The sequence below is a fragment of the Seriola dumerili genome, unplaced genomic scaffold (assembly GCF_002260705.1).
Source record: "Seriola dumerili isolate Sdu_G_001 unplaced genomic scaffold, Sdu_1.0 BDQW01000592.1, whole genome shotgun sequence".
In the NCBI taxonomy this organism is placed as follows: Eukaryota; Metazoa; Chordata; class Actinopteri; order Carangiformes; family Carangidae; genus Seriola; species Seriola dumerili.
This window is the reverse complement of record NW_019174847.1, coordinates 105,058-125,412: the sequence shown is the minus strand read 5'-3', so window position 1 is coordinate 125,412 and position 20,355 is coordinate 105,058. Positions and strand designations below refer to the sequence as shown.

Sequence of the window (20,355 nt, the reverse complement as noted above, 5' to 3'; positions counted from 1 at the left end):
CACAACACCCAGAACACACAGAACACCCAGAACACCAACACCTAGAACACCCAACACCCAGAACACACAACACCCAGAACACACAGAACACCAACACCCAGAACACCAACACCCAGAACACCAACACCCAGAACACCAACACCCAGAACACCAACACCCAGAACACCCAACACCCAGAACACACAGAACAAACAGAACACACAGAACACACAGAGCACACAGAACACACAGAACACACAGAACACCCAGAACACACAACACCCAGAACACACGGAACACCCAGAACACACGGAACACCCAGAACACACGGAACACCCAGAACACACGGAACACCCAGAACACACGGAACACCCAGAACACACGGAACACCCAGAACACACGGAACACCCAGAACACACGGAACACCCAGAACACACGGAACACCCAGAACACACGGAACACCCAGAACACACGGAACACCCAGAACACACGGAACACCCAGAACACACGGAACACCCAGAACACACGGAACACCCAGAACACACGGAACACCCAGAACACACGGAACACCCAGAACACACGGAACACCCAGAACACACGGAACACCCAGAACACACGGAACACCCAGAACACACGGAACACCCAGAACACACGGAACACCCAGAACACACGGAACACCCAGAACACACGGAACACCCAGAACACACGGAACACCCAGAACACACGGAACACCCAGAACACACGGAACACCCAGAACACACGGAACACCCAGAACACACGGAACACCCAGAACACACGGAACACCCAGAACACACGGAACACCCAGAACACACGGAACACCCAGAACACACGGAACACCCAGAACACACGGAACACCCAGAACACACGGAACACCCAGAACACACGGAACACCCAGAACACACGGAACACCCAGAACACACGGAACACCCAGAACACACGGAACACCCAGAACACACGGAACACCCAGAACACACGGAACACCCAGAACACACGGAACACCCAGAACACCCAGAACACCAACACCAACCCCCAGAACACCAACACCCAGAACACACAGAACAAACAGAACACACAGAACACACAGAGCACACAGAACACACAGAACACACAGAACTCCCAGAACACGAACACCCAACACCCAGAACACCCAACCCCCAGAACACCCAGAGCACACAGCACCCAGAACACACAACACACAACACCCAGAACACCCAGAGCACCCAGAACACACAGAACACCCAGAACACACAGAACACCCAGAACACACAGAACACCAGAACACACAAAACACCAGAACACACAGAACACACACAACACACAACACACACAACACCAGAACACACAGAACACCAACACCCAGAACACCCAGAACACCCAACACCCAGAACACCCACCACCCAGAACACCCAGAACACCCAAGACCCAGAACACCCAACACCCAGAACACCCACCACCCAGAACACCCAGAACACCCAAGACCCAGAACACCCAACACCCAGAACACCCACCACCCAGAACACCCAGAACACCCAAGACCCAGAACACCCAACACCCAGAACACCCACCACCCAGAACACCCAGAACACCCAAGACCCAGAACACCCAACACCCAGAACACCCACCACCCAGAACACCCAGAACACCCAAGACCCAGAACACCCAACACCCAGAACACCCACCACCCAGAACACCCAGAACACCCAAGACCCAGAACACCCAACACCCAGAACACCCACCACCCAGAACACCCAGAACACCCAAGACCCAGAACACCCAACACCCAGAACACCCACCACCCAGAACACCCAGAACACCCAAGACCCAGAACACCCAACACCCAGAACACCCACCACCCAGAACACCCAGAACACCCAAGACCCAGAACACCCAACACCCAGAACACCCACCACCCAGAACACCCAGAACACACAGAACCCCAGAACACACAACACCCGAACACCCGAACACCCGAACACCCGAACACACAGAACACCAGAACACACAGAACACCAGAACACCAACACCAGAACACCCGAACACACACAACACACAGAACACACAGAACACACAGAACACCAGAACACACACAACACACAACACACAACACCAGAACACACAGAACACACAGAACACACAACACCAGAACACACAGAACACCAGAACACACAACACCAGAACACACAGAACACACAGAACACACAGAACACACAGAACACCAGAACACACACAACACACAGAACACCAGAACACCAACACCAGAACACCAGAACGCACAGAACACACAGAACACACAGAACACCAGAACACCAACACCAGAACACCAGAACGCACAGAACACACAGAACACCAGAACACCAACACACATAACAGACAGACACTAACCTCCTGCCCCTCCCCCTCCAGCACTCCATGATCTACTTTTTCCACCACTACGAGCTTCCCGCTATCCTGCAGCAGATCCGGATCCAGGAGATGCTGCTGCAGAACCAGCAGGCGGGTCAGGCCAACCAGACGGCCCTGCAGGACAACCTGAACAACAACCACGCTGCTGCTGCTGCCGCTGCCGCTGCCGGTCCTAGACCCACCGACACCCCCCAACCCGGACCCGCCGACACACCCCAGCCTCAGGCTGACCCCCAGCCCTCCTCCTCTCCAGCAGCAGGAGGGGGAGGGGAGGTGAGGTCAGAGTTGAACTGGGTTGCTCAGACGGCTGCCATCATCGCTGAGTCTCTGTCCTCCTCTGCCCAGCGCCTCCCCGACTCCATCGAGCCCCTCCCCGTCAGCGGGGCAGGCGCAGCTGGAGGTCAGGGGTCAGCAGGAGCAGGAGAAATCAGCGTGGTGGCTGAGTTCTGGATGGGAGGAGGAGGAGGAAGAGGAGGAGCAGGTGGTGGTGGAGGAGGAGGAGGAGGAGGAGGAGGTGATGATGATGAAGATCCAAATGTCGTTTCAGTAGAAATTAAAACTACAGCAGGAGCCGACCCTCCACCCAGCCATCCAATCAGAGGGTTGCAGGCGGAGGCGGGGGTCTCGGAGGCGGGGCCTGTGGCTGCAGAGCCCCCACAGACAGACTGCCCCCCCCTACAGAGTCCAGGTACAAACTGGGACTGCAGACCACCACAGCAGCAGACCCCCTCACAGACCCCGTCCTGAGAGTCCAGATGTAGTCCTGCTGACATCATCTCACCTGTCTGACACTGTGCCTCAGTCTGTCAGCTGATCAGGGTGATTAATTAGTGATCAAGGAGGGGTTTTCATATTGATCCACATCAGATCAGGATCCAGACCTCCAGTTCTGGTCTGACCAGTCACATTGTATTTCTAAATTTAAACAAATATCTGATTCATTGATTAGTTCAGTGTTTCCAACCTGAGGGTTGAGACCCTGCAGCAGGTCACATGATCGTTAAACTGGTCGTCATAGAGACAGGGTTTGATTCTGAATCCAGTCCAGTCAAGGCCAGTCCAGTTCTTTGAAACCCAGAGAGTGATAGAAAACATGAAGCTGGAACCAGGGAAAAAAATGTTAATTATAAAACCAGTTGAACACTCTGTTAATGAACTAATTGATTGATTGATTAATCTCACCTGTCCTCAGGTGAGTTCATTCGAACACAGCTGCAGCTAATGATTATCATCTCATTAACAGGCTCCGCTCAGTCCTCACTTCAATTAACCTACTGTTTGATTTCATTTCATGTTTATCAGTTAATTGATTAATTAGTTAATTGCTTCATCTGTCGATAAAACATGACTTTATTTAGGGACATGTGAGCAGAATATAAAATAAGAAATCTCTTCAGACTCACATGAACATGATTCACATTGTTTTCAGTTTGTTTTACCTCCATACCTGTAAACACAAACACAAACACAAACTAGGTCTGACTCCTCTGACTCTCACACCACCCTGCTGCCTCAAACATTCAATACAGCACCAAATGTGGATAAATCCGCCGCTGGAAATAGTCCCCAACAAGGTCAGTTTCCTCCTGTTTGATAAAAACTTCAGTGATCAGCTGTAAGTTGTAGAAACCAATGAGCTGAGAGCCACAGACAGAGAAGGGAAGAGTTTAGAGATGGACCAACACATATATAAATATGGCTGCAGACACTGGCAGTAAATCTTCAGTTTCCTTTTGAAATTTATCAATGATTGAGACCTTAGATCTGTAGGAACCAATGAGCTGAGAGCCACAGACAGGAGGGAACATACTGACAGACGGACTAACACATTTTGTATTTATTGATTAATAAGAAATATATAAACCAAATTAAACTGAACTGAAACTGAAAATCAGCTTCACTGATTCCCCAGATAAAAACTGCTGATCGTTATTGATATGTATTGATCAGCCCTGATTCTGACAGATTGAAGCACAAACTCTGAACTGTGTTGATTTTTTGTTTCCACCTGCTTTTATTTTGAAGAAAAAGACTCTTTTAGAACAGGAAGTTTGTTATGGAGCATTTTGGTGGATCAGGACTTCCTGTCAGAACGGATGCCTTATCAATAATCCTCCGACTGTCTGTGGACGCTTCAGAGTCAACAGCAGCCGATCAAGCTGATTGGTTGTGCAGTATAACGCAAGCTGTGTCACACCTTCGGCCCCGCCTCCCGGTAGAGTTCCCTGAACTCATCGCAGTAACTAAGTCCCCTGAACTCATGGCAGTAACTAAGTCCCCCAAGTCCCCTGAACTCATCACAGTAACTAAGTCCCCCAAGTCCCCTGAACTCCTCGCAGTGACCTGAGTCCCAAGAATTCAGTGGCTAACCCGGGGTAAAGTCAAACTTTGTAATCCTGAGTTTAAATCCCTGAAATCAAACCAGGTTAAATCCGATCTGGTCCAACTTGGACCAGTTACACGGTCTGAGTTCTTGATCCTGGACTAGTCATTAACACCTGATCAATAATGACCTGAACGCACCATTGCCCAGGTGACCTGTGGTAAACTGGACACAGACGGCTGCCTCATCAAACCACTGGTCTGCCTGTTGTGAAGGGGGCGGGGCCTGAGGTGTGACTCAGCATCAGAAACAGACACTGAACCCAGCTGATGGGCTTTGGAGGTTTTGGGGGATTGTGAGAGTTTTTCTTCTTTGTGCCTCTGCTGGATGGCTGTAGCCTCTTTAGTTGATCTGAAGCCTGAAACTCATCAAAGTGTATTTAACTGTCCAGTAAAACCAGTAAAACCAGTGCACAACAGCTGTTCGCACCAACCCGTCTGAACGTGTCAATCATTTCTGCTGAGCTCAGTTTAAACACAAGAAACTGTTTCAGCAATTTAATCTACGATGAACAAGGTTTAATTCAACCATAATATTATGACTTTATATGAAATATGACTATATTTAAATATTCATTCAATATTTTTTAGGGAACTCCTTTTTTAATATATGACAACTTTGTGTTTAAAAATATTAAAATCTTTTTCTCATAATGACAATTCTCTAAATCTCAGTACAGTACTCTGCCCTGACCTGACGTCCCACAGCGCCGGTCAAGTCATGGCCCAGAGTCTGTAACAGGAACATGAAATCAGGTGTGACAGGTAAGCAGTGTCACAGTGCAACAACACTGACAGAGGTTTTTTGAATTAGATTTTTTTTACTTTTAATTTCTTTAAAAAATAATTTCTTTATCATTAATTGATAAATACGGACTCTCACAGTCATGATTTCCAAAAACAGATTTATTAGTGAATGAACATCCAACATCACCAAGAAGCTGTGATACAAAAATAAAATACAAATCAAAAGAAAAAAAAGCATCACTACACATTAAACGCTTTGTTTTTGCTTGGAAGCCATTTTTAAAAAATATGAAATAAAATAGTTTTTTCATGGAATTAAACTGCATCTTTGTACATGACCTCGGGCCCCACCTTCTGCCTGCTTATAGGCCCACACAGGTGTCAATCCACTAACACTGATGACATCAGCAACAGCTTTACTTTGAAAAATTCAAACAAAAACAGGAGAAACTGAGGTCAGATGATACGTTTTAATAACCACCAGCTGATCCACTTTAATATTAAAATGTTCTGCCCTTTACTGCAATGACCCTCTACCCCATGTCTCGGCAGGTTTCAGTTTGTAACTTACATCTGGTTTTCAAACATGGATCCAAACTACTAATATCATCTCAACATGCGGAACTCAGGTTACACATGTAACCACCACCATCCTGTCTCAGTCCTCCGTCCTGGACCAGTTTTTAGAGAAACAACATTTTACAACAAGTGATGTCAAAGAAACCAGGCATGCTGGGAAAAAAAACTCACGTTGACCAAAACAAAACTGTCTGAAAACTCTTCGGCTCAACTGACAGAAGAGAGAGAGAGAGAGAGAGAGAAAAAAAACAAACAAACAAACAAAAAACAAGTGCATTGATCACAGAAAATTTGGACTAAACATCAAGACCCCCCCCCACCTCACCCCCTCACCCTCTCACCCTCACCCTCTACTTATGTCCCTTGCTGGTCTTGAAGGACACCTGCAGGACTTTGTCCCCCAGTCGGTACCCGTTCAGGCTGTGAATTGCCATGGCGGCTTCCTCGTAGTTCGTCATAGTAACAAAGCCAAAACCTTTGCACTTGTTTGTGTTGAAATCTCGGATCACTTTCACGTTGACGACAGCACCGAACGGCCCAAACATCTGCCACAGGATGGCCTCGTCCGCGTCTTGCCCCAAGTTGTAGATGAAAATGCACCAACCAGAGGATGAGTTCCCCGAGACCCCGCCCCCTCCACTCATGTGGTCCACGCTCATTGGAGAAAACCTGGAATCAAACAGGAAGTAGGAAGTAAGAAACAGGACAAAAAAGGGATTACAACAAAGAAAGACCAGGTAAAAAAAACAAAAACAAACAAAACAAACAAACTGATCTATAATCCCTTTACAAACACCAGGATCAGCTCACCTGAACTACATCATCATTACAACAATAAAATCTGACTGCAGACTAAAAATAAAAATCTGTCTCTAATAGAAATAAAGATTCATCTAATAGAAATAAAAGTCAAGCTCATGGAAATAAAAATGCATCTCTAATATAAATAAAAATGCATATTTAATAGAGAGAAAAGTCTAATAGAAACAAAGATGTATCTCTAATAGAAATAAAGGCCGCAGTGTTTGATAAATTACAGGAAGTACAAAGCTTCAGGTGACAGTTATTGAGTAGCCAATCAAACAGCAGTATCTCTAATCTTTGAGTGGATTTTACCAGGCAACAGTAATCTGTTGGATGACACCAACAGGTGAGAGTACCTGAACCTCTGCGCCTGGTGATGGACGGGTCCTCCGAAGCGCCGTGATTGGCCATGGTACATCTGTGACATCATCTGGGAGTTCCTGGCCTGATTGGGGTTGGCAGCGAACTTGACTGTGATTGGCTCAGAGCTGCCGGGAGGGGTGTGCCCATTCAGGTGTTTGACGGCGTCTTCGGCCTCAGCTCGCTTATCAAACCGGATAAAGGCAACGCCCCGAGACAGACCTGAGCAACCAATTAGATCGAAGATAAGGGTCAGGACTGAAGGGCTGTGGTCACATGACTGGTCACATGACTGTGTGGTACTGACCTGAGGCCTGGTCAACCAGCACTCTGGAGTTTATGATGTGTCCGTAGCGAGCAAACATGTCCTCGAGCTCTGGCTGACTCAACGTCCTCGGCAAACCGCTGATGTAAAGGTTTGCATCTTTGATCATGTCTGAACTCGGCCGCGCGTACGAGACCTGAGGAGGCGAGAAGAGCGGTTTCAGTCCATCGCCATAACAACCAGAACGATTCTTATAAAAGTAACCACTGAACAAAATAAAATACAGTTACATCCAGTCTTACAATAAATTCCAGACATATTTAAATGTGTTTAAATGTTCATTAAAATAAATAAATAAACAAACAAACAAACAGTTATCCAGATTGGTCCCAAATAAATAAAAAAAAGACAAAATAAAAAGCATCCAAATAGGCTGAGATCGTTGGGCACTTTTCTCAAAATAAAAGCATCAATTTATAAAAATAAAAGTTCAGCACATTGTCACACTGAACTGAAGAAATTCACAGATTCAGTGTCGACATGTGTCGATATGAAAACAGGATATAAGAGTAAAAATAAAAACATGACAGCAGAGTTTTAAAATACCTTCATCCGTCAGACAGTTTGCAGGAGAGAGCGCCCTCTACTGTCCAGGGAACATAACACATCTATCAGTTGAGACAGGAAAATCAAAGAGCACCTGTGGCACTTTACCTTGATAGTTTTAGACTGTAGCCTCAGGCCATTGAGGGTACTGATAGCCCTCTCTGCATCACTAGGGTTAACAAAGTTAACAAAGCCGTAACCTAAACTGTGGCCTAGAGAAACACAAAGGAAAACAACAAAATAAAATAACAAACTGTCTGTGGTGCAGCTGCCACACATTCTGGATAGAAACAAACATACAGAGGTCACCATCTGAACACAGACCACAAATCTCAGCACAAAATCTCCACAGAGTTTCAAACATTTCACTCCTCTAAACAAACCCAGAAAACTCAGACCAGCATCAGGGCTCTATGTGAACGGGTCTGTAGTGATCACCAGCTGAGTGTCAGTCCCTCCAGGATTTCACACCTTCTTTTGACATTGTTGTGACTAAAATACCCAATTTCACAGCAGCTTTTCTCAAAAGTTGTGATGAAAGTCGCAATGTTTTTAGATGTTTTTTTCCTATAATTCATTGAAATGGAGGGCAATTTGTTCCAGTGAGAATAAATCCAGGTCAGTGCAGCTGGTGACACAGTCTTCACAAGAGATTCTGCTTCTCTGCTCCGTCTCAATCACAGGTAGAGCTGATCTTTATAATCACCTCATCAATTTATAAAGTAGAGTGCCCCCCGCCCAGATTTCTGCCTATGAAACAGTTTGATCAGAGTGAATGATGAATGAAAGGATGTTTTTACTAATTAACCATTTAATTCACTGAGCAGCTCAGAGGCTACAGCAGCTACACCACAATGTGGCAGCGATATAAAACTATCTAACCCTTTCATGTGAAACACGGTTGAATGTCTTCACATGGTCTTTAACTGTGATATTTGTTGGTGAATATGAAATGTTCATGTCACACGTCTGCAGCTTCACAGCATGCTTTAACACCAGACACAAGGAAGTGAGTTTGGTGACATCGTCAAGGTTCTGATCAGGGACTGGTGTGATTGGTTCAACTTGCGGAAAACTTTGATAATTTTTGATCAAATTTGTGGAGAAGTTGCAGCGAAAAATGCAAGGTCGCACAGAATTCACCGGGATTCGTTGAATTTGCATGAATTATTGCGATCGAGACATCGAGACTTCCTGGAAAACTGGTCATGTGACAGCCTTCATGGTCTGGTGAAAACTGGACTGGGTCAGAACCTGTTAACAGCTCCGGTCCGAGTCAGGTGACAGTTTTCTGGACTTGTTCAGGTCTTCATACATTCGTTATCAAAACTTTACAAACATTTTCAAAGCCTGAAAAATAAAATAAAACAGGTGAAAACAGAATTAAAACATCTGTACATTCTTGTTAAATTCAGTTAATGATTAAAAACAAAAACTGTTGATTGAAGGTCGGGCGACATGATGAAGAAAATAAAGATTTTTCTACCTTTAACATCTCAGACCTCAGAGTTTTACCATATTATTTATTATTATTTATCATTTCTGCAGCAACGTGATGAAGAAGTCTGATTTTTTTATTCACTGATGTTCATGTGTTTTTACTGTGTATGTGACAGATTATTGATCCATGTCGCCCCGATCATCATCAGATACCTGTTAAACAGTCGTCATTAAACCTGGTGTGAAAAATAAAAAACAACAACAACAGTGCAGAAAAGAAAAATATTCAGACACTGTTCAGAGAAAAATCACAGACTCGTCCTTTAAAACAGTGGCGCTCAACCTGTGGGTTAGGACCCCCGGGGGATGCACGATTATTTCTGGGGATTGTGAAACAGTTTTCTAAATAAATTAATAATCAATATTTTTGATTATGATTCATCCATTAAATCTCCTGCAGCAGTGACATCTTGTCTTTATAGAACTGATCAGAGTGAGACCTCTCTGATGAGGACAGCAGCAGGTGCTAACATTAGCTAATGACTGTGTCAGCAGAGACGTGAAGGGGAGACAGCGTCAGGGTCAACTCAACAGTCAGGTGACGGCAGCTCCAACAGAGATCAGAGGTCAGGTGTCTGTCCCGTGAGGTCGAGGCTTAAATGTTTAGCATGGTCGCAGCCCAAAAAGTTTGAGAACCACTGCTTTAAAAAAAAAACAAACAAACAAAAAAAACAAAAAAAAAACAAACAAACATTCAACTTCATTAAAAACAAAGAAAAAAAATTATAAATAAGCAAAAATCAGCGGATCAGTGAAAACACCAAAAAATTAAAAAGAAAAACTTCAGAACAAAAAGAAACGGCTGCTGGACAAAAAGAGTTCACAGGAAATACTGCAGGAAGTACTAATACTACTAGTACTACTACTGCAACTAATACCACTAATGCTACTACTACTACTGCCACCATTAATACTACTACTATTACTACCACTGACACAACTACTACTATTAATACTATACTACTATAACTTACTAATGCTACTACTATTAATACTACTACTAATGATACTAATACTACCATTACCACTACTACCAATTATTTTCACTTGCAGTATTATTACTATCATGTATCAGAACCTACTTATAGTTGCTATACCTCTTTAGTACTGCAGTATTTGTTCTAACTAACCTTAGCAGCATTAGCACTAAGGTAGTACTACAATACTAGTACTGCTGGTTCTGTACTGATACACAGTAGTACTGCAGTAGTACTGATATGTTAGAAGCATTGTGTTGTAGTACAAGTACTCAGAGGTGACAGTACAGCAGTAGTACTGCAGGGGGAGTTACCTGCCACTTTGTCCCTGATGAGTTTGGCCGACTCCACGTCGCCCACGCTGCTGAACAGGCTGCGCAGCTCGTCCTGACTCATGCTCTGAGGCAGGTAGTTCACGATCAGGTTTGTCCGCGCGTCCTCGTCCTCCATCATCTGGTCACTGAAGCCGTTATCATACAGCTCCTGAGGCACAGTGACATCATCAGCACCTTCATGGCATCTTCAGCACACTGACAGACTGGTTGAATAGAACTGAATATGACACATTAACTTCCTACTTTCAAACTATCTACTTAACTGTGATGTCATCAGTGACGACTAGTATATTCAGCAAATCAGAGCGCAGCACTCACCTTTCCAAGGGCTCCTTTGGCAGCATGCTGAGCGTCTCTGACATCATTCTGAGATGTCTGAACCTCACACACCTGAAACAACACACAGGTGTTACACACAACACAACACATACCTGAACCTATTAGTAATAATAACATCAGCACAGGTAGAGGGTGAGGTCTGTGCAGATATCAGGACATAATTGATCTGATCACTTATCAATCGACTCACCTTCAGGTACCTGATGTGTCCTCTTCTTAATGCCATGGAGACAACTCAGGTGGTTCACTGTGTCTGAAAGAGACCAGCTTCATGTTATTGGTCATGATTAATTAGTGATCAACACTGATCAGTCAGACCTCCAGCTGGGAAGACCATGTGATCCAGATCAGCTGATGCCAAAAACCACAAGTATGAAGGAAGATGCTACTAAACAACTAAACAAAGGCAGGTCTGAACAGGTGAACAAGATTTTAGAGGTGACTCAGACCCTCAGTTCAATTTTAAAGAGTTTAGCTTGAACGTGGTCCATGATTTAACTCAAGGAACAAATCCAGTTTAAATTTGGTTCAGGTCTGGTTTCAATCCGGGTTAAATCTGGTTCCGGTCCGCTTTAAATCTGGTTCAGGTCTGGTTGAAATATAGGTTACCTTTACTAACAGGTGAGAGCAGGTTAACGTTTGTACTGACAAAACTAAGAACTAACTATGGAAACGATCCTGAATTAAGCGCGACTGAAACGATCCGAACTCTGAACCGGGACTGGTCCGAACCAGACCCAAATCCGGACCCTGCGGACAGTAAGAGTAATACCTGTTGACTGAGGCGACGAGGGGAGCTGTTTGTGATAGCTGAGTCTGATATAATTTAAGACATAAAAGTGCTGAGCTAACACCGTGCTAACACTAAAGCTAACGTTAGCCGCATGTTAGCGCGCGGCCTCACAGAGAGGCTACCCGGCTAACGGCGCGCTGACGTTGCTAACAGACGTCGCACCTCTTACCTGTGACTGTTATAGATAGGTGACTCAGACTGAACTCCGTCTTATATCGACCTGTGGACGGATGCAGTGCTGATGCTATGCTAACACACCGATTTTCTAACGGTCGATTAGCTCTTAGCTGCTCCCCGCTCCACACAAAGAAAAGGCACTCACGCTTTGAAGTATCGCGAGACCACAGATTTTCTTCTTCCGTGTGGTTAGTTGGACTATCAGCTGATCATCCCCACCTGCTGGGCCCATAGAATACGACGTGGTCTACTACTACTAATACTACTACTGTGTATTTGTACTACTACTACTACTACTGTTTATTTATACTATGTAAATAAATAAAGATAAATAAAGTATCTATCTATCTATCTATCTATCTATCTAAGATTAAAGCTGGCGAAGGAGGACTACAAAAAGAAAGTAAAGAGGAAGCTGCAGCACAACAGCACCAGAGAGGTGTGGAAGGGGATGAGGACCATCACTAGCTATCAAGAGAAGAACAGCCAGGCAACATCAGGTGATGTGGACAAGGCCAATTAGGTCAAGGTGTGACACAGCCTCACCTGTTCTCCCTCCCACTGCTTCAGCTGCAGCTTCTCCTGCAGCATCTCCTTCACAACCTGACACTGCAGCTGCAACTCCCTCCACACTGGGGTCAAGTCTCCTGTCCTTTACAGCGGAGGAGGTGAGGGCGGAGCTCAAGAGGCTACATCCTTGAAAGGCAGCAGGCCTGGATGCTGGATGATATGTGTCCAAGGATCTTTAACTTAAGCCTACAAACAGGGAGGGTCCGGGTCCTATGGAAAACCTCATGTCCTGCTAAAGTAGGGCAACCGGCTGAGATAAATGACTACAGACCGGTGGCCCTCATGTCACAGATCATGAAAGCCCTGGAGTAGCTCCTCCTCCACCTTCTGAGGCCACAGGTTGAACAGCACTAGACCCCCTACAGTTTGCCTACAAAGAACATATTGAAGTGGATGATGCCGTCCTTTACATGCTCCATCCATTCTTACTTGGATGAGCCAGGTAGCTACATGAGGATTATGCTCTTTGATTTTTCAAGTGCATTTAACACCATCCAACCCCCCACTCATAAAGACAAGCTGGAGGGCATATGGTTGGATCCCTGCTTCACGTCCTGGATTGTGGATTACCTGACAAGACGGCCACAGTACTTCAGGCTGGGTAACTGTGTCTCAGGGACAGTGATGAGCAGCACTGGGGCTCCACAGGGGACTATTCTGGCTCCGTTAATGTTCACCCTGTATACGGCCGACTTTAAATACAACTCTGAGTCCTGCCACATCCAGAAATACTCAGATGACACATCTATTGTGGCACGTATCAGGAACTGGCAGGAAGAGGAGTACAGGGATCTGACGATGGCCTTCAGTGAATGGAGCGACAAAAACTGCCTCCTTCTGAACACCTCCAAGACCAAGGAGATGGTCATCGACTTTCGGAGGTCTAGGCCGACCCTTCAGCCAGTCAACATTCGAGGGAAGGACATTGAGGTGGTGCACACTTATAAATACCTAGGTGTGCACCTGGACAGTAAACTGGACTGGTCCCTGAACATGGATGCCATCTACCTGAAGGGGCGGAGCCAGCTCTTTTTCCTCAGGAGCTCTCAGGTCCTTTGACGTCTGCAGTGAAATGCTGCACATGTTTTATCAGTCAGTGGTGGCCAGTGGACTCTTTTATGCTGCAGTCTGCGGGGTGGCTGCATGTCAGACACGAACACAAAGAGACTGGACAAGCTGGTCCAAAAGGCTGGGTCTGTGCTGCAGGAGTCTGGACTCACTCAGGACTGTTGTGGAGAGACGCATGCAATGTAAGATGGAGGCCATCTTAGACAATACCAACCATCCTCTCCACAACATACTGGCAGGACAGAGAAGCAGCTGCAGCAAACGTTTAATGTCACTGCAGAACAGAGAGGTTCAGGAGATCCTTAGTTCCCTCTGCCATCAAGGCTATACATCACCTCAGCCAAAGCGAGTGGACTAATCTAATTATTATTGTTTAATTATTATTAACCATACTTTTATTATTATTATTATTATCAACAATGAGCTAATGGACACATGAATTTCCCCTACCATTTATTTATACTACTACTGTGTATTTTTTATGGATATTTATGGACATAGTATTTATTAATACTTCAGTCTATTGTCAGGTTATTGAACTGGTCACATGTTCATCCAGAAACTTTATTCTTATTCTTATCTTTTATTTTCATTTTATTATTATTAATAAATATGGCAGCTCCAATCAGCTGGTTCTGACGTTTGAGTCATTTGTGGTTTCATGAAATTGTTTTTTATGAATAAAATATTTTGTTTTTGTTTATTAGCGTCTTTTTATCATTTAATTGTGACGTCAGGACCACATGTGTGTGACATCAAGGGTGATTTCCGCTGCGGAAGTCGGAGCTGCATGTAAACAAAGCGGCGATGAAGATAAACTCAGATATTAATAAAATATAGATAAAAAAAAGTAGAATTTGTTCGAACGGACTAGGAGCCGAGGGTCTGAATTATGGAGCTTCGTGGGGACTGAACCAGCACCAGAATCATGTCCATGGAGGATCCGTTCTTCGTCGTCAAAGGGTCAGATCGTCGTGCGAACCATGCTACCAGGGCTAATGGCTAGCGTTAGCCTGGGATTGCTGATTGATAATCGATGTGTCCACAAAGAGTAAACAACTTACTGTGGTTTAACAGCAGACGGATCAGTGGCGAGCTAACAGACATGCTAACGTTAGCAAGCAGTGTTTTCTGCGTGAATTAGCATGTTAATTAGCATGTTAGCACAGCTCGTCTAGTCAGAGTTCAGTAGAGTCCACAACCTCAGTCCAACCTAGCGTTTATTCACTGTAGTCTGATAAAAAGAGTTTGTCAGTGTGACGGAAATAACAGATTATTATATTTATTTTTATTAATATTTATTCTTAATTACATCATTATTTATTATTTATTTATTACGTCATTAATATGTATTCATCTGATAACCTCAGACTCAGTGACAGGTTGATATATTGTAGAGCGTCAGAGGAGCAGGGCGTCTCACTCTGGTTGTTTTTAGGGTCTTTCTGTAAATGTTGGTTCCGTTTTATTCACACGGTTAAGTGACACATTCAGTTTTAAATTCTGCATTAATCCAAACCTCAGAGTCAGTCTGATCACCAGTGCAGTGCACTGACAGGTGTTAGTAACTGTGGGGGGACCCAGTTACCTGTCTCTGCCACAGCAGCATGTTGTCCTCCTCCCCTTCATCTCTCTCTTCAGTAGATGAGAGAGAGAGAACGTGAGGCAGAGGGGCTGAGCAAATCAGCTCTTCAATGAAATAAGTATTTAGTATTTTAGTATTTATTTGAAATTGTAAAATCAAAATAAATTAATCATTTTGAATCAATAACAACAATGTTGTTTTATTTTTGTTAACAGGGAGGTACAGAAGGCAGTGAATGCAGCACAGAGCCTCCATCACAGATGGAGCGAGCTGCTGCAGGAGGGTGGTGGAGCCTCCAAAGAGGAAATGGACTGGACGACCAATGAGCTGAGAAACAGTCTGCGGTCCATCGAGTGGGACCTGGAGGACCTCGATGAGACCATCAATATCCTTTAAATACAGAGCTGAGGTCACATGACCTGAGCTGAGGTCACCTGAACTGAAGCTGAGGTCAGCTGGCAGGACATCCAGTGATTTGAAGTGTGAACATTTTAAAATTAATATGTTTCTTAATGGTCAGTGAACGCATAGTTGAATCGAACCCGAAGAAGTTCAACCTGGACGCCGCTGAGCTGTTGAAGAGGAAAGCCTTCATCACCAGCACCAGACAGACAGTCAAGGTAAACTTTCAGTTAAGACCTCACCTGCTCAGGTGAAACAGGGTCTGATCTGATTGCCTGCTGACTCTTTCTCTTGTAGGAAATGAAAGAACAGATGTCGAGTCCAGCTGCTGCCTCCATGGACAGAAAGAACAAACAGGTAACAATCAGTTTTATTCATGTAAAGTTAAATCACAACAAGAGTTTCCTCAGGTCCAGACTCTTTTTAATGTAATTACACTGACCAGCAGTTTCCATCAGCAGCTGCCGACTTCCTTTAACAGGAAGAAACAATGAACAGAACCAGACTCATGAGAGAGGAGAGACAACACAGCATAAGGTTCCACATAAAGATGTATAGTAGGGGTGGGCGATATGGCAAAAATATCATATCACGATTTTTTAAAAATAAAATCACGATTTCAATTTTATCACGATCTTAAATGGAAAAAGAAAAACAGACAATTCAGACCAAAGAACCTTTCTTAACAGATTTTATTTCAAATAGTCGCAGTTTTGCCTGCATGTGCAAACAACGTAAAGTTTAAGGTAAACAACAACAACATCCTAATAAAGTGCACTCTTGCAAAAGTAGTAACAGAAAGTAAAATATCAATCAAAGACATTACTGACAGTCATTTAAACAGGATTTATTTATCAAAACACTAAATAGCTTATTGAAACGCAAAAATACAAACTAAAGTGACTGTGGTTCTCTTTTAGTGCAGCAGTTGCTAGTGCTAGTGCTTTAGTGCTTTAGTGCTTCCTCTTCAGGTGATTAAACAGGTTCATCGTGTTACCACCCGACGTGCGAACGGTTTCTGTGCAGACTTTGCAGATTACATTTGCTTGCGCTTGATCAGTTGCGGAAAATCCAAACCAATTCCATATAATGGAGGTGGAATTTTTTTTAGCGACCGACTCCGTTTGGCTTTCAGCCATCGCTCTCCATGTACTACCGCTACACACACAAACAAGGAGGCGGGTAGGAAAGCGCGTCACTGCCCGTAATTCGCTATGATTGGTCGGTCAGGTTGACGACGTCAATACGTCTGGTGCGTCGGTGCATCAGCATAGAACTGCAATTTATAGAATGTGCCCGAGACGATCCCACGATCTCTGCAGTTTGAAAGATCGTCTTCACGTTGTAATCCTTCACGATCTAATATCGTCATATCGCCCACCCCTAATGTATAGTAAGTGGTAACCTACCAGACCACAGGTGTTATTCTCTTATTGAGATAGAGTCGATGACATTACCACCAAAACCTCCTTAGAAAACCCCAAATCCCTTCAGAGAATCTGTGAAGAGACCCTTGTTCTGAGAACCATGAAGACCCTCCAAAGATCCCTTGATCCAGAGAGACTCTTGATATCTGAGGTTGATGGACACTTTCAGAGTCTCAATGACATGAATCCGTTCAGAGAACTCAGACACGATGGGGAGACATATAGGTGTGGGTGAGGGTATAGTAGGTCCCTGGAGGTCTCTGGAGGCCTGAGTATGGTATGGTGGGTCCCTCCAAAATCTCTGTGTTTGTGTTGTGGTGTCCAGGCTCTGCTTGGTGAACATGGGGCTCCTGGTCCGGTCTGGCAGCCTGGTCCTGACAAATATAGCCGCCTGGACCGCCAGCTGCAGAACGCCAACTCTCATTTTATAGAGGAGCAGCAGGTTCAGCAGCAGGTACAGTAACACCTGATGAATAAAACAGCCAATAGCAGGTAAATAAAAAAAAAAAACTCATGTAGTGCCGGCTGTTTGTTTCAGCTGATCGCAGAGCAGCAGGACGAACAGCTGGAGCTTGTGTCAGGAACCATTGGAGTCTTAAAGAACATGTCGGAGAGGATCGGCATGGAGCTAGATGAACAGGCTGTGTAAGAACCCAAAGAGAACAACTGTAGCCAGTCCTGGTCTGACCTGTTAGCATGGCATAGTTTGAGCCACGTCCGTTAACCCGAGTCGTTTGATGTTCCTGCAGGATGCTGGACGACTTCAGCCATGAGATGGACAGCACTCAGTCAAGACTGGACAACGTCATGAAGAAACTGGCCAAAGTCTCCCACATGACCAGTGGTAATCTGCCCAGCAACACGTGATGTCACCCTCAGTGTTTCTACTGGAGCATAATAAACAGTAGTGTCAGTAGAAAATCAGTTTCCTGCTCATCGCCTGGACTAAATGAGTCCAGTTTGATAATGACCTGAAAATTCATTTACTCCACTCATCATGTAACAGAAAACATTTCTAGTCAAGTTAGGGTAATGGTAGTTTGTTCTAGTTAAGGTTAATTATAGTTAGCTATTGCTACATTTAGTGAGTAATATTCAAAGGTGTTAACTGATAAGTATTAACAGTCTGTCAGTAATAGTTATAATAAGTTGATAGTTACAGTGTCCTTACAGATCATTGTCAGTGGTTGGAGTTCTAGTTTATTATAGTTACAATTATAGTTAGTTATGGTTTATAAATATTATCAAATTCAATGTGCTAGAGCTCAGAGCCCAAATAAAAAAAACTTGTGTACTGTACGGTGTGGACTGTATGGTTAGTTATAGTTATAGTTAGTTATAGTTAGCTGTAGTTATAGTTATGGTTAGTTATAGTTAGTTGTAGTTTTAGTTAGTTATAGTTATTAACAATCTGTTTACTTACAGATCGTCGTCAGTGGTGTGCAATCGGAGTGTTGCTCGCCATCCTCTTTGTGGTCATCCTCCTCTTCTTCGTCCTCTGATTGATGCTTCCTCCTGTCACCACAAAACTCATCTTAATCTTGTGTCTACTGGACTCTACTGGATTCTTCCTGACTCTACTGAACTTTACTGGAGTCTTTACCCTCTGATCTGTGAGATCACCCTCATCCTCCTCCATCTTCAAGTCCAGACATATTGTATTCTAGGGGTTTTACGATTCCCTCTGTCCTTACCCCTTTGTATCAGATAAGGACTCTGGACTCTCCTAGACTCAACTGGACTTGTCATCAGTATCGACCTAAAAGTGGATTCGATAGGACTACTTGATTGTCCTGGCTACTGGATGTTCTTTTCCTGCTGAGTAGGACTGAAAAGGCGCTCTTGGTTGTTAGTTAGTCAGCGGAGAGGTCAAAGGTCAAGTTGGTGGACAGATGTTGGTCTACTGATGTTTGATATTTTAGGAAATTGTTTCTGTTTGTTTGGATTAACTCCAGTTCAATACTGGTTTAACTCCAGTTTAACTTCACTTTAAAACCAGTACAACTCTAGTTTAACTTCACTTTAAAACCAGTTTAACTCCAGTTTAACTGTATTTAAAACCAGTACAACTCTAGTTTAACTTCACTTTAAAACCAGTTTAACTCCAGTTTAACTCTATTTTTAAACCAGTACAACTCCAGTTTAACTTTACTTTAAAACCACTTCAGCATTTAACTTCAATACTGGTTTCATTCCAGTTTAACTTCACTTTAAAACCAGTTTAACTTTCTCCATTTAAACTGTGTTGAACAGCACTTTTAAGTCCACGTTAACTCCGGTTTAAGCCTGGTACAGTTCAGGTTTAACTCTTATTTAAACTCCAGTTAATAACACTAAAACTTTGCATTGATGTTTTGTTGTTTACAGTTTGTTTTTGTTTTATTGACTGATGCAGTGTTTGAGATTTGATTTATTTTCATTGTTTCCTGTACCGCATCAATCAGCAGACTGATCAGCACTTCATTTATCAGTGTTACTTATTCAAACCACACACTTCCTGCTGCTGCTTCACAACAAAAGCCTTTCTCCAGGGAAACTCTGCAGGAAGTGCAGTCCTGAAGGTTTGTGAGAGAGTGAACTGCATGTTTGATATAAATTGGCTGAAATCGGGTGAACAGGTGAGCTGTTAGACGAAGAAGCCAATCACATTGTCCCACATCATCAGGTTTATGGTACGCTTGGCGGGAAAATCTCAGCTACACAAACTTGAGATGAAATGTAAAAATATTTCCTGTTTGAATATAATACAACCAGAGTGTTGAGAACTGATGAGAATAAAACTCATGAAATATTGAGCTGTACGTTATAAACACTCGTCTGTTTCATCCGTTTCATCATAAATCCATCCACTCGTGCTTTTTCCACTATTTCACAAATTTCACTAGTTCATTCAGTGTTTTCTGAAAATGTGACATTTCATCTTTAATAATCTGAAGTGACAGAATCTATTCAGTGTTTTTAATTTCAAAATAAATCATCCATGTTCAGACCAAACCAACATGTAGCCTTGAATTAACAACAATAATAACAATAATA

The 20,355-nt window shown here is 43.8% G+C and overlaps 3 protein-coding genes across 4 annotated transcripts in view; 2 read left to right on the top strand and 1 right to left on the bottom strand.

Moving 5' to 3' along the window:
• tmem259 (transmembrane protein 259) overlaps window positions 1-5,218 on the top strand; it is a 12,361-nt gene extending 7,143 nt beyond the window's left edge. For both annotated transcript variants that reach the window (XM_022764893.1, XM_022764892.1), the window contains exon 12: window positions 2,404-5,218. In XM_022764893.1, the coding sequence (XP_022620614.1) occupies window positions 2,404-3,150 (747 nt within the window). In that variant the 3' untranslated portion in view covers window positions 3,151-5,218. The remainder of the gene's footprint in view (window positions 1-2,403) is intronic.
• Window positions 5,219-6,453: 1,235 nt separating this feature from the next.
• LOC111236219 (ELAV-like protein 1) lies at window positions 6,454-12,439 on the bottom strand. The gene is made up of 8 exons (XM_022764891.1): window positions 12,260-12,439; window positions 11,488-11,550; window positions 11,277-11,348; window positions 10,938-11,106; window positions 8,255-8,358; window positions 7,583-7,736; window positions 7,272-7,497; window positions 6,454-6,780 (listed from the first exon to the last, which is right to left on the bottom strand). The coding sequence occupies exons 2-8, from the start codon at window positions 11,521-11,523 to the stop codon at window positions 6,462-6,464; spliced, it is 1,080 nt and encodes a 359-aa protein (XP_022620612.1). The 5' UTR covers window positions 11,524-11,550; window positions 12,260-12,439; the 3' UTR covers window positions 6,454-6,461.
• Window positions 12,440-14,667: 2,228 nt separating this feature from the next.
• On the top strand, window positions 14,668-20,291 carry stx6 (syntaxin 6). The gene is made up of 8 exons (XM_022764865.1): window positions 14,668-14,868; window positions 15,706-15,875; window positions 16,016-16,110; window positions 16,190-16,249; window positions 17,645-17,773; window positions 17,858-17,964; window positions 18,069-18,163; window positions 18,745-20,291. The coding sequence occupies exons 1-8, from the start codon at window positions 14,834-14,836 to the stop codon at window positions 18,819-18,821; spliced, it is 768 nt and encodes a 255-aa protein (XP_022620586.1). The 5' UTR covers window positions 14,668-14,833; the 3' UTR covers window positions 18,822-20,291.
• The last annotated feature ends 64 nt before the right edge of the window (window positions 20,292-20,355 follow it).